Source organism: Lissotriton vulgaris, chromosome 9, assembly GCF_964263255.1.
Source record: "Lissotriton vulgaris chromosome 9, aLisVul1.2, whole genome shotgun sequence".
Lineage (NCBI taxonomy): Eukaryota > Metazoa > Chordata > Amphibia > Caudata > Salamandridae > Lissotriton > Lissotriton vulgaris.
Genome location: NC_141697.1, coordinates 906339662 through 906353707, shown reverse-complemented (window position 1 = coordinate 906353707; position 14046 = coordinate 906339662). Strand labels below are relative to the sequence as shown.

Below are 14046 nucleotides of genomic sequence, written 5' to 3'. Positions count from 1 at the left end.
AGAGTCAACCCTGATGTCCCCATTTTCCGGGGCCCAGCTTTATAAAATATTTAGAGGACAGCATGTAGGCCCCCTACAGATTCCAGCCTTCAGACCCCATCTTCGGGGGCACAGATATAGGTAAGAAGGGTGAGGGGGGTACCTAGACCCCCTCCTCAGGCTGATTTCAGCCCTGGGGACCTCATTCCCCTTGGCCGGCCATGTTACTAATGGGGAGTAACTATACCTTGTGCCCTAAGGCAACTATAACTCGCAAGCTCACCATGCACCTCACATTTTACTTCACTCATGACATCTTCTGTGACATTATTGATAATATCAGTGGAGCATTTGCTGTCAAATTGTTGATGAGATAACTGTTCACAGCGAGGTTGAGTTATAATTACCTAAGGGCACAAGTTATAATTACTTGAGATAACTCTAACTGTAACTGCTAAATTTCTATGGTTTTGAGTGTGGAAAATTTGAACCTAACTGTAACCTCCCTATAAAATTTAGTTTTTAATGACTATATATACCCATTCTACCTTTCCCTAAAGCTCTCGCATTCAGTAATAACTATTCCCTGTTTTCCAGCCACTCCCTCCCATCCCTCCCACAGGTAGTACACAATTATAAGTATATGTGTGGGGCAAAGATCTCATAATTAAGATAAGAGAGGTGGAGGCAGAGGTCTTCAGACAAAGGTTTTGGGAGAAGCATTTTGCAGTATGTTGCAGTTTGTGAATAAGTTCCTGATTGACTCTGTTGTTCACATGCATGAAATGTACTTTTTCTTCCAGTTAACACTCCTGCAGGAACTAGCCGTTGTACATTGTATGTATACTACCATCACTCAAAGGGAGGTGACAGAGAGCAACATGTTGGTGACTGCTGACACTCTGGATAGCATCCTGACGGGCTCGGTAAGCAACAGGTTCTCACCGACAGATGGTGATCATTCACTTAGTCATGGAAAACCTCAGAACCTTCAGGGCAAAGCAGAATTACTTCTGATCATTCAGTCAGACCTTTGGTATTCCAGATAGTTCCATCATGGTCTGCAGCCAATGTGGAAAATAGCAGTGGCGCAATTGAATGGTCAACAGGGTTATACAGATGTCTCTCTCAGAGTATCTGAAATAATTTGCGCAGGATGATTAACTTGTCGCCACAATGGATGTGAGTGGAGGGCCCAGCAGAAAAAGTGCATGGGAGACACAACGGGGCACACAAAAAACAAGATATTACTGACTTGAAAAAGTCTAATCAGTTACCCAATGAAAATAGAAGGGATTTTGTTGGATTGGGGATGTCAAGGGAGCTACAAGAAATATAGCAGCTCTTATAACGAGAACACTGACTTAGTTGTACAGTGGGTGGGAATGTAGAAATCAACAGAACTATAGATCAGAATATTACATATAGAATATCATTTGACATCAATATCATGTCCTAAATGTGGCAATAGCGTTCATGAACAATGTTTAGTACAGAGTATTATGTCAGCCAATATTCTGACCATGCTAATATGGTACCACACCGTCAATAGAATTTGACAAAGGATGACAGATTTAATAAAATAAGGGCTGATAGCAGGAAAATCAGTAGCGCTCAGACAGGCTGATGTACCATATGAAAATCCAGTATGTATGGCCACATGTTGACCTTGCACTTGGGGCCGTTCATTGAAGGCAGAGCAGAATAACTCTATGTACAGTACTGCATTGACACCAGCTGCAACTGTGTCATAACATTATTATGTCAGATGGACCTATATGATAGATTAGGTGCTAGTTCAGCTGTGTGTGGAGCAAGAAGTTATATATGGTTTCACAAAATTTGAAATTCAGCCATAGTATTTCTATTTAAATTAAAATGCAAACACTTAACGTAACACTGTATCCATACAAATCATTTTTAACAATGGCCTTATTAACTAAGTAAGTTTAAGTAAGTCCGTTTTATTTGTAAAGTGCATAGTTAATTGAAACCATTGCACAGATTAAAAAAAATCAGAAAAGTAATTACTTTAAAATATGACAGTTTTGTTATGTACACACCAGTTTCTCATTTATTTCCATTCAGTATTCTTTAGGTAGGAGTTAAAGCAATGTGCTGATCTTTTTAACTACCATCTCTGATACTATTGTGGGTGCAATATTCAATTATTCCCTTTTAAAACTTTTAGTAAAGGAGTTTCTCTACTGTTAGCCCTCAAAAGACTCACAGACGGAGTCCCATGTGTGACCTAAAGGATAGAGCTGGTACGAAGAACGGTGGCTCATTTAGGGTAACACAAACTCTACAGTTGAGAGGAGGGTATTACAGATTTCCTGCTTGAAAGGATGATATGAGAGTAATGGGGTGTGTATGTGTTCTGTTTTTACATTTGGCAGTCCCCGGAAAAAGTTACCTAAGTGTCCAGTATTGGTGCCAGGCGACTCTGTTTGTCCTTAAGAATTGCCCTAAAATTAATGTGGCAATGAAACATGTTGGGGTAGTATAAAGCGGTATCCATGAGAGGCAACCAAATTTTAATTTGAATAAGTCCACAGTGAATAATAAAGTTGGCACCGAGTAAAGTGCAACTTATTTCAATTTTAACTTCACATGGTCGCATCGTTGGATGTGATTTATTCACTTCACTTCTTTCACAGCACCTATTGTATTTGTTTGGACACTATATTTATTATTTTTCAAGGGAAGATGGCTACCAATTATGTTAAAAGCGGGCACAGCTGGTGAGTACCAACCAGTGAGATCGATTGGTGGTGCGCACTTGAGGGGACATCTTGCCTTTTCACAATTTTTGTTTTAATTGTGATGCTCAAATTTTATGCACCTTTCACATTAACCCTTCTGTATGTTGGTCAGGGGTAACAAAGCGTGGTGACTGCCATCTGTTAAAACAGTTTTTTTTTAAAATTGAAGGCAAAAAGCGGGAGGTTACTACCTCATTATGGAAAAGAGAGGTGTATATGGGAACTACATTTTGTGAATCCCTACCTCCGCTTTATATTATTTGGCTTCAAGAGAGGTGCCTTACAGACCAGGTCTTTTTGTATTTCTATTAAGCACTCAAAGGAAAACAGTTAATTTTTTGTTATCTAGTGTTTGAATGTTATGTTTTTTATATTCCAGGTACTTTAGTTTGGTGTAGTGGTACTTTGGAGTTGATAGTGATGAATTATTATATTGATATTAAGGAGTGTCCTGAGGAAGAAAGAAATAGTGTGCACATTTGGGTAAACATGACACTCTAATACTTTTGTAGGTATATATGACACCACCAGCTAAACTAAAACCTGCATCTACACTGCACTTCCATACCACACCTTCACTACCTACATCGTACATGAAACCTACATCCCAATGTTTGCTGTTTTACACTCCTGCATCACAAAATACATCAGTTACAACTAGCTAGCATATACTTCATTCCCCATCACATGCAGCCTAGAGTGCAATTAGCACTCTTTAAATCAGGAGTCTCCAACCTTTCCTGAGCTACTGTCCAATATAGGAATTTGATAAATGCAAACAGAGACCAAATAACTTAAACACTGCCCTAGAGTATCCTTAAGTTCTTCATTCCAAATACAGGGAGCATAAGGTATTAATAGAACAGGAGCTGTATCACAAAGGTTTACATTTGGGGTCCCTGAGGATCAGTGGTGTCCCTTTGCTCTTGAAATACCTAAAGAGAGAGAAAGAGAGATGAGCAAAAGAGAGAAATAAAACAAAAAGAAAGAATGACAGAATAAGGAAAGAAATATGGAAAGAAAAACAGAAAGAAAGAAAGAAAGAAAAATACAAAAAGAAAGAGGTAGAGAAATATAGGAAAATAAATAACAAAATAAAGGAGAAAAACAACGAGGACAAAATAACCAGTGAAAAGAGTCAAATACAGGAAATGAAGGAAGAAAGAAATTAAGAAGAAATGAAAGACGAAGAAACAAACTATGAAAGGAATGAATGAAAAGACAGGAAGAAAGAAGGTATGGCAAATAAGAAGTAGACAAAAGAATGAAGGGCACAACAGGGAAGAGTAAAGGACGAAGGTGAGAGAAAGAAAAAGACAGCGAGAAAACAATGGAAAGGAAAGAAAGAAAAAATGTGAGAAAAAATGTAGAAGAAGAAAGAAGGAAGAAGATCAGGTCACAGGTGGAATTAAGAAAAGGTCCTTGTGGATGAAGAAAGGAGAAAAAGAAAGAAAAAGAACAATAAGTAATAACACCAAAAGGAGAAATACAGAAAGTGAATAACAGAGGAGGAAAGATGAAGGCAGAGAAAACAGATAAAACTGAACAAAAGAAGGGAGAGAAGGAAACAATCAGAGAAAACAGCAGAGAAAGAAAGACGTTGAGAAAGATGGCGATAGGACAAAAGAAAAGAAGGAGAGAAGGAGGGAAATCAAGTAAGAGTAGAAGAAAGAATAATAAACGAAGAAAAGAGAAAAACAGAAATTGGAGAAAAAAGAAAAAATGAAAGAACAAAGGAAAGAATTACTGAGAGAAACAAGATTGAAAAAAAGAGAAGAAAGAAATAGTAAGAGAGAAACAAAGAACAGGAAAATGGAGAAAAAAATGAAAATAGAGGTTGAAATGAGAAAAAATAAAGAAAAATATCTAGAAGAATATTAAGCCAATAACAAAAAAAGAAAGAGGACTGGATGCACAACAAAGGAGGGAAGGAAAGAGATAGTGTAAACAAATAGGGAGGAAGCGAGAAAGAGGGACAAATAAAGAAAGAAGAAAGCAAGAAAGAGAGAATAAAATACATTGAGAAATGAAAGAGAGACATAAAAGCAAGGAAAAAGAAAGACAGGTAAAGAGAGGGTTGAAAGAAGTAGAAAAAGAAGAAATTATTTTCAGAAAATGGTAGTCTGCATCCGCATGCACTGTCAGCTTTTGAGTAAATCATAGAAACAGGAGCTGTGTTTTAAATAGCTGTTTTATCAGGTGGGCACCTGTATATTCACAAGCCTGTTGACAGGCCATTATCATACGGGAGCTACTCAATGGCAACCTGTGAGTTACGAGTAAAGTGTGATTGATTAGTTGGAGACCAGTGCTTTTAATCTACCAATACAAAACACGCCCCTGCCTACTCTTTAAGTCTCCCTTACTTCTGCACCTACATTCCTCCTCCTTCGGTGCCCTACATTAACACCTGCACCAGGCATCCTATAATTTATACCTACATACTGACCATCAACTCTTGCACCACCACTGTCACTCTCACCACCCGCCATATCATACTTCTCACAAACTATTTTCTATACAGCATATCTCAAATATAAACACAACATCCCACACCGATACCCATACAAAATGCAACAATAAAACTGTTCTGCTTTAGCCCGGATTCTATTGTAAAATAGTGGTATACTTGGTTGCGATTTTTGTAACTATTAAATACATTTTTTGCATATTGTATTCAGAGGTTTTGAATTATGACTATGTCTAACACACCTTATACATTAGAAAAACATTAATCTGGTCAAACGGAAAACATTCATAAAATCTCAAATTGTATTCACCATTTTTTTCTGTACATTGACAGTAAAAGAAAGAGAGGTTTACTTCACAACTAACGGCAAAAAAAAGCTTTAAATACATAGATCAATTAAAAAGTAAATGAGCATTTATCAAAGTAAATATTTCTTTGTAACCATATGATGCTCAATATATATCTAGGAGGGAAACCGGTGGATTTCACCGATGGTCTATGATTGTTTCACCTCTTTATATATTCTGCAGAGCCTTTAATAAGACCATAACAAACATTAGGCCCCTGATTTAGAGGTTGGCGTACAGGTTATACCATTGCAAATATGACGGAGTACCCTGCCCTCCAAGCTTTTGTCCACCTGCCTTATTTACAGGTGGGCAGACTACAACTTTTCAACTAGTGGAATTCTTGATGGCTCAGTTGACCAAAGCCTACTTCCGACATAAAGACATCACTCTGCAAACAGAATGATTTTCTTTTGTCCATTACTGCAAAAAAAACCTGCCTGTGAGGGACAGAAAAATAACAATAATGGCCTCCACACCTTGGGTGAAAACTCCCAGAATGTGGAGGTCATTAATCTTTTGTTTTTCAGAAACTGCCGCTTCAGGGGTTTCTGAAAAAATAAGTTAAATATTAGGTGAACTGCTGTCAAACCGAGGATGGCCATCCACCAAACCTTTTGTACCTTGAAGGAAACCACTGTGACAGTGGTTCCTTTCAAAGTACAGAGATGACCCCTGGCAAGAGGTCAGCTCTAAACATAACAACTCAAATACCATTGGGGTGGCGGACACAGTATCCTCTGACACCCTGGAGGACACTGCTTCTTCTGTCAAATACAAAATCAGGCCCCACATTCCATATTTTTACTCCTAAAGAACCTCTTAAATATCTTACAAAGGTAGCAATATTGTAACAAAGAGAATCAGATTCTTCTTTACATTCTACATGTAGGCAAGGGCTGAGAACACAAAATAGAGTCAATCTATATATAAAAACTAATAGATTCAAAAGTATAGCTCTCTCATAGATCTTGATTTGTATTTTGTAGAATGAATTCCCTATTTTAGTACCTGATTTGCACGCAGAAATGTGTGTGCATGTCTGTACTGGTTTGTGTGTGTAGTTGTTTATGTGTGTGAGAAACTCAGAGAAGAGAGAGAAAGACAGGGGATGAGAGGTCGGGGCTGCACTCATTTAAAAACATGGACTAAATTAGCAAAGTCCACAGGAGGTAGGTGGTGTTTGTTTTGCAGCAGATGCTGCCAAGGCATGTGCTGGGCCTTTTGTAACAAGCATTGTACTTGCACCCATTTAGCCCCCACACTGTGTAGATGCAGTGCACCATTTGCTAGGAGGCTAGGGGCCCATACAAATGAGGGAACACTTTTGTCCAGGTGTTTCTGTCAAATTACTAAGCACTGGCAAAGTCAAACTGGATCGCAGAAGATGTCTAAGGGAAGCGGTGCAAAGGTAGGACACCTACCGAAGAACACTTTGGGAGGCACCATGCGGAGTCTCAAAAACCCAGTCATCCCCACAGCAGCTTGGAAGTGCCACACATCTTTCACTGTTTCACCCTCACTTGCCTCTGAGACTTTAAGACTTCACTAGCGATGTCATGTTTTTTATCAAGATATACAAGGAGATGAAACAATTGTAGACCTATTTCGTAATACACCACTTTGTTATTAGCATGTAGTTCATGTATTATACCATTACATTACTGTTGGTTTATTGACATTGTGTTTATCATGTATTTCCGTGTATTTTTATCTAAAGCAGTCTATCCTATTTAGAGTGTTTGAAATACATTTGTGTTAGTCTTAAAATAGGTAAAATATTTGTAAAAATAATCATTCAGTGTTTTTAAAGCCAGTTTACCCTTTGTTCCGCTCAAAAAGATATTGCAGTCTCTAAGGCCAGTATTGTGTTGAAAAGAGGTTAAATATTTCACAAAATCATACCCCAGATACAGACATTTTATAAGTAGAAAACACTATGTAATCCAGATCTAGAGAATAGCCACATAGAATGAATTATTTCTGATTATGTATGCCCCATGCCAATACAGAAAGCGGGTAGATCGAATAGCTCGCACCTCCCAGCCTGTACCTAGAAATACATTAGGTTCACACCCTAGATGGTATCTGTCACTTCTGGATACCTCTGCAGTGCAGAAAGACATTCATTTATAAAAAATAAAAGTATTTTTGATGTGAAATTAAGAAAAGACAAGAACTTCTGATAATTTGATGGACTTTTTTATTCATTCATTCGGGGCACCAATATATTTATAATTTTATCATGACCCATTTTTATCCTCCAAACTTTTTTGGTGCTAGGGGTCAAGAAATCTCAGGCTACAGGCTTATGTTCAATCTGTTTTGTCACCTGCTTGTTCTACTTGGTCTATTTCAAGGAGTGATTACATTTTTGTTATTTGCTCTGGTTCTATCTTATTGTTGATTGAGTCTTAGAGCCTGATTAGGAGTTTGGAGGACAGGTTTACTCCATTACAAACATGATGGATATCCTGTCCTCTGTATTACAATTCCATTATATCCTATGGAACATGTAATATGGCGGACAGGATATCCGTCACGTTTGTGATGGCATATCCCATCCGTCAAAATCATAATAAAGCCCTTATTGATTTGTTTAGGCATCTCCTGTTTCACAATATCTCCTCCATACCTGATACATGGTAATTAATACTCGTTTTGGATTTGTTTTTCTCCTCTTGTTCGTCATAAATGTTTCAAATTACTAATATTTCCTATTTCTGCATATTTAGGAGAGTGCTGCTGAACTTGAAAGGATGGCTTTAATGTGTCAAATTACTCTTACCAAGTGGATACCACAGTCAGTACCTTCTAAGATTGTAAATCTGTTTACGGTGCCTTCTATTCCAGAGGAGATTGTGTTTTGGGCCATTCATCAAATGACAATTCTATACGGTAATTTGAAAAAATGCTATGTTGTTGTCGAACACTGTGCTCTGTGGCAATCTACTGGATTCTACATTGATTTTAGGTCTGTCTACAAATAGTTTTATTTGTCTATGGCTCATGTCATCACAACACTCAAATAGACCGAGAGTGGGCTTTGAAGCATGCTGCAACAGATGTTGGCTTGTTCTTTCAGTTCCCTTACTCCATTGCATGTTTAAAGTTTTTCTACGTTTTGTATACACCCATAACAGTCTTATGAATTTATGCATTTTACAGTGGTGATTGAGAATGGATCAATCACTAGCATTGCATATGAAATGCAAATTGAAGTGGAAAGAAGCCACAGGGTATATTTAAGTTATTTTCTACATATATTTCCAACTAATACTGGCATTCAGAATAGAGTCCCATGCCCATGCCTTTGCCATTTCAGCATGATTGTTAAAACAATTCATTTTTTAGGAAAGTGACAATTAATTGGAAGGAAATAAAACAGCGCCACTATGTGTTGCGACTCCATGTCATAATGGTAATGCAAATAAGCTCTATGATGAGTCCTTTCTGTACAGTGCTCATTAAAGAAACAAGCATCTCCGTGCTTATGCCATCAGAAGGCTTCAAAATATGGAACTCTAGCAAGAGGCCTTAGAAGTGAAAGGTTGCATCTTAAATACTGGTCCACTGATAGCCACTTTGATGCAAATGTATTGATGCTATTTTGGTTATTATGTTCAAATGATACATATTGTTTTAGATTTGTTGAAAATTAGTAATTTCACATTGTAGATTCACATTTCAGCACCACATACCAGCACCAGATGTCCCTTACAGGTTTTGTTTCATTTTGTCTCTTGCGAAAAAAACTGTTAAAAACTAAAACAGCTCCAACCAGCTACTTAACTATTAAGCCTTTATTTGTACAAGGATTAAGCTATAATGCCGAACTCCTTCATCACTGTCAAAACAAGCATTGAAAATGCAATTGGTCTTGCCTTTTATTAAGTTAAAGCCATTTGCTTTGCTATACAATACCATTAGCAAAGCAAATGGCTTTAACTTAATCAAAGGCAAGACCAATTGCATTTTTAATGCTTGTTTGATATACAGCCAATCAGTTTCAGAGACCATAGATGGGGCTAATAACTTACACTTGTATTGGTGGCCACACCTACCATTCATCCTGCGCTGAAGTCTACCAACCACATTACACCTTGTGCCTGCTTACTTATAGAATGACTACAGAGGAGAGTGACCCCAAGTGCTGTTCCCTTGCCACTGCTTCATTTTAAGGAGGAAAACAAATCCCCATCTTGCCAGACACAATGTTCCTACTGGTAAAGCAACATGGTGTAACTTGACCTAGAGGGGCACAGAGAAGACACCTACGACAGACGACAATGGATTTACTGTAGAAGGGAAAGAACCACTGTTTCAGAGAAACCATGAAACTAGATACCACACTACCAGTTCCTGGGTTCACCCTTGACTAACTGTCCACGGGGTCACAGGTAACTCCTGTAGTGAAATTCAAGCTGCTTCAAACCTTGGTGTGAGTGGCCTAAAAGGGGGAAGTGCAGGGCAGACTCTGCTGCGTAAATGTAATGTTAGAGCGCATGTGTTTTCTGTTTGTTGTCAAGTTATTATGGGACAATGTCAATTCCCAGGCGGATAAGCAGAGACTGCTGCTTGTGCGGACTCCCCACGGGGCTGCATGGGAGTGGGGAGGCGACACAATAGAGGTCTCTGCACAAAAGACCACCCTTCTTGGGCTCCTGCAGCTGAACCCTAGCTTTAAGCAAACAAGACTAAAATACACAGACGTGCTAAAAGCAACAAAACAGAAATCCAGCAGGCAATTAAGCAGTGCACGGAAAGAAGATTAAAAACCCTGCGCTGCCGAGCCAGCCTGAAAGCAGAAACGCGGCGCACATCCACAGCAACAAAGCACAGGCAGAAGATGGCACGATCCTCCTGGCTTCTGGACATGTACCACCGTTGAGGCCCAGACAGTGCAGGGGCAATGCATGCATCCCAGCCTTCTCTGCAGTAGCCACAGCGCGGTGGGAAACATGGCTGACTGATGCAGCGACAGATACAGGCGTGGAGTCCCGGGCTAAGCATTCATTTAGTAAACACTGGGAGGGAAAAAAACACACACACAAAATCCCGCCTATGCCCTGGGATGTGTTTTCAATCTGGCGAAATGTATGACAATTACAGAATAATACGACTACGTGAGCAGCATTGCATGAAAACACGAGGCTAGGTCCCGTCTGAAACGTGACAGTTATCGCACACTTGAAAGCTCTCACTTATTTTCTTGCTTTTTTGCGAGCCCAGTCAACATTTTCAGACACCGCGTGCTTTCTTTTGAGAAAGTGAAATACAAGGTGCTTTGCATTTGAAGAGCGAGAAGTAAAAACAAGGAAAGAACGCACACCCAAAAAAACGCTTGCCAGTCATCCACTGTTTATTTTTGCATTTCGCTTAAAGCGCGATGCAAAAATAAACATGCGGCATGCTTTCCTTCTGTCGTGACGATTTATTGTCTTTATGGGGCCATGTGTTTCAAAACACATGGCCCCATAAAGATAAGAAACCTTTCACTTCAGAAGGAAAGCAGCCAAGGCCGTCCAAGTGGGACAACTTTGAGGTCAAAAACATTCTTAGTCCCACGAACCCTTTCGCTGCCAACATCATCTTTTGGCAGCGCTATATTGATGATGTGTTGATGATATGGAAAGGGGATGAACACACATTGCTGAATTTCTATGCATGGCTCAATGCCTGTGACCAACATTTGAAATTCACACAGGAATACTCCCCGGACACCATCACATTCCTAGATGTTACTATCAAGAGACGTGAAGACCATCTGGAGACTAAAACTTTTGTGAAGCCTACAGCTAAAAACAACTTGTTATACTTCACAAGTTACCATCCCAGAGCCCTGCGGGAAAATCTCCCCTACGGCCAGTTTTTAAGGCTACGCCGGAATTGCAGTAATTTACCTGATTATAAACAACAATCAAAAGAACTAACAACTAAATTACAAAACAGGGGATATCCACAAAGGATAATTAACAACAGTCAGAGAAGAGCAAGAAACCAGCAGAGAGAGACGCTACTTGATACCAGTCCAAGGATCCAAAATACAGATGTCCCTCTTACTTGCCTAACAACATATAACCCATTATCGAATGCTGTTAGTAGGAGCATCTCCAAACATTGGAAGATACTAACGAGCAATAGACATGAGTGGGAAAAACCTTTATTCTCGTACAAGAGAGCTACCAGCTTAAAAGACTCTCTGGTCCATACTCGCCCCAGGAACCTCACTCCGACAAATTCAGGGTCAACTGTGCTTAATGCCTGGGGATTGCCAGCAGTTAAGGGGCACTTCCCCTGTGGGAATTGTAGTATATATCACCTGACTACCCACACCAAAACACTGAACCTTTCAAATGGCCAAGTTTGGGAACAACGTGGACACACGAATTGTAACACAGCCAATGTGATTTACCTAATTTCGTGCACTTGTGGCTTACATTACATTGGCATGACGTCCAGACGTATTAAAATAAGAATAGGTGAGCATCGCAGTAACATTCGTTGCCGAAAAACTACAACAAAAATGACTACCCATTTTTTGGAAAAGCAACATACTCCCAATGATATGCGCTGGACCATCCTGGAACAAGTGCCAGCAGGATCAGAAGCCCTTTTGTTCGAAAAGGAACAGCGATGGATTTATCGCTTGTCAACCAACAAGGCTGGCTTGAATGATGACATTCCATGGGGGTCAGTATTGAAAAGAAACTGAAGAGCTTATTAGCTGTTTGTTGCTGTGACACAGATTCTTCATGATTAGTGATATATGTTTTGCCCCACTAACCATGATAGTTTTCTTGTGCAAATCCACTCCTGATGTGACATTATGGTGTAACAGTTCCAACCCCCCCCCCTTTTTTTGCCCGTGACCAATGATATCTGGGGGCTCCCTGAGTGTTTTGAAAATATTTTTTTGCCTTCAAAGACAATACCCCACACACAATTAAGTTATAAATCGCCTGTTGACAAAACATTGTTCGGGGTTGTCTTTTAAGAAAATATCCAGGTTAAATCCAATATAGCCGATTTCACTATAACTAGTCTCTCAACATGGTCATGTACTTGTGCATTTTATTAATCACCCTGGGTTTATAATGTGATATACCGCGCTAATTCTGTTTATTATTTATTACAGCGCTATATATTCCCAGTATTGGTGGGGACATGGGGGCTCGAGCCCTGCTGGTTGGTTTGCAATATACTGTCCCTTTAAATCCCTAACACTCACAAACAGGCTTGACGTTACCAGCGTCGCTTCACGCTGGTCACGTGACATCCACTAACAAGGATGTAAACAGCCCGGCTCCATTGCTTCACTACTTTCCGGGCAGACGGTGTCCCTTGATGAGTCAGATGAGTCTCGCTACCGATTCCTTAGGCAGCGGTTGCACGGAAACGCTGCAGGGTGATTACCTTTGTTTTTCATCCTTCAGAACGCGGCGTGAACATTGCCCAAACGCCGTCCTGACCCAGGAAGCCTACGAGTATTTTGAAATTCGTAAGTCCGTTTTTGAGGCCCAGTATGAGTGATTAATCTTCTTACTCGGCATGAATGAATATACTTGGGTGACAATATTTGCCACACGCATTTCTTTGGTCGAGTGGGCTTCATCGCTTTTACCTCACGCGATGAAAACCATTAGCGCTTCCTTTTTTGTATTTACAAATTGAGTCACATTTATATAATCCTCCTCAATGGGTTCCTTCATTCGAACTTTAGCGTGAGTCTTGTTAAATTACCTTCTTTGGTCACCTGGAGTTTTCCAATATGAGTATTTGTTTGGTTACTAGCAGGCTGTCCAGATTACAAAATTAGATGTTAAAGTGTTTTTGCAGACTTTATCACTATATCTGCACCCTCAGGGCAGGCAAGGTTTGTCCCTGCCTATGCGTGACAAATCAGTTTGGCATGGGCATTATGGATTTCCTCCAAAAAAAAAGGGGGGATCATGAGCCTCTTTATCATACTATGGGGTCTGTGACATGGGGGCATAAGATAGCCTTGGTATAGTCACAAAAACGAGTGACTAAGCTGAATTACATGTCTGTTTGTTGTTTATGTTTTAAGTGTCAGTTTGTTCCTTGTGTCTTTTTTTCTTTACAGGTATCTTTAGGCGACTGTACTCCACGGTGCGCCGCCACGGTTAATAACCGTGAGTATTTTATTCTTTTTGAATTTTTTTTTTGTATTTTTCACATAAGTGCCTCACGGGAGGGTGGACCTTAGAGCGTGCATACCCCCGGAGTGCCATTAGTGTGGTCCTGACGAATGCTGCGCGATTTCGCTCTTATGACAGCAGAAACATGTTGACCAGTTGTTGTAACTAAGGACACAGGTCACCTAATATAGTACCAGTAGTTGTCCGATATTCACGTTTTTAATCCTAATACAGGTTGGCCTGCATTAAATATTTTTTAGGCTTCAACCCTGTATTTTTTAATTTTGCACTCACTCTTTTTGCACACACATATGAGTTGAATC

The 14046-nt window shown here is 39.6% G+C and overlaps 1 protein-coding gene across 1 annotated transcript in view; it reads left to right on the top strand.

Moving 5' to 3' along the window:
* The first annotated feature begins 860 nt into the window (after positions 1-860).
* Positions 861-14046, top strand: part of LOC147692483 (maestro heat-like repeat-containing protein family member 1) — a 29661-nt gene continuing 16475 nt past the window's right edge. The window contains exons 1-2 of the mRNA XM_086939531.1: positions 861-905; positions 8297-8459. Coding sequence (XP_086795657.1) covers positions 861-905; positions 8297-8459 — 208 coding nt within the window. The remainder of the gene's footprint in view (positions 906-8296; positions 8460-14046) is intronic.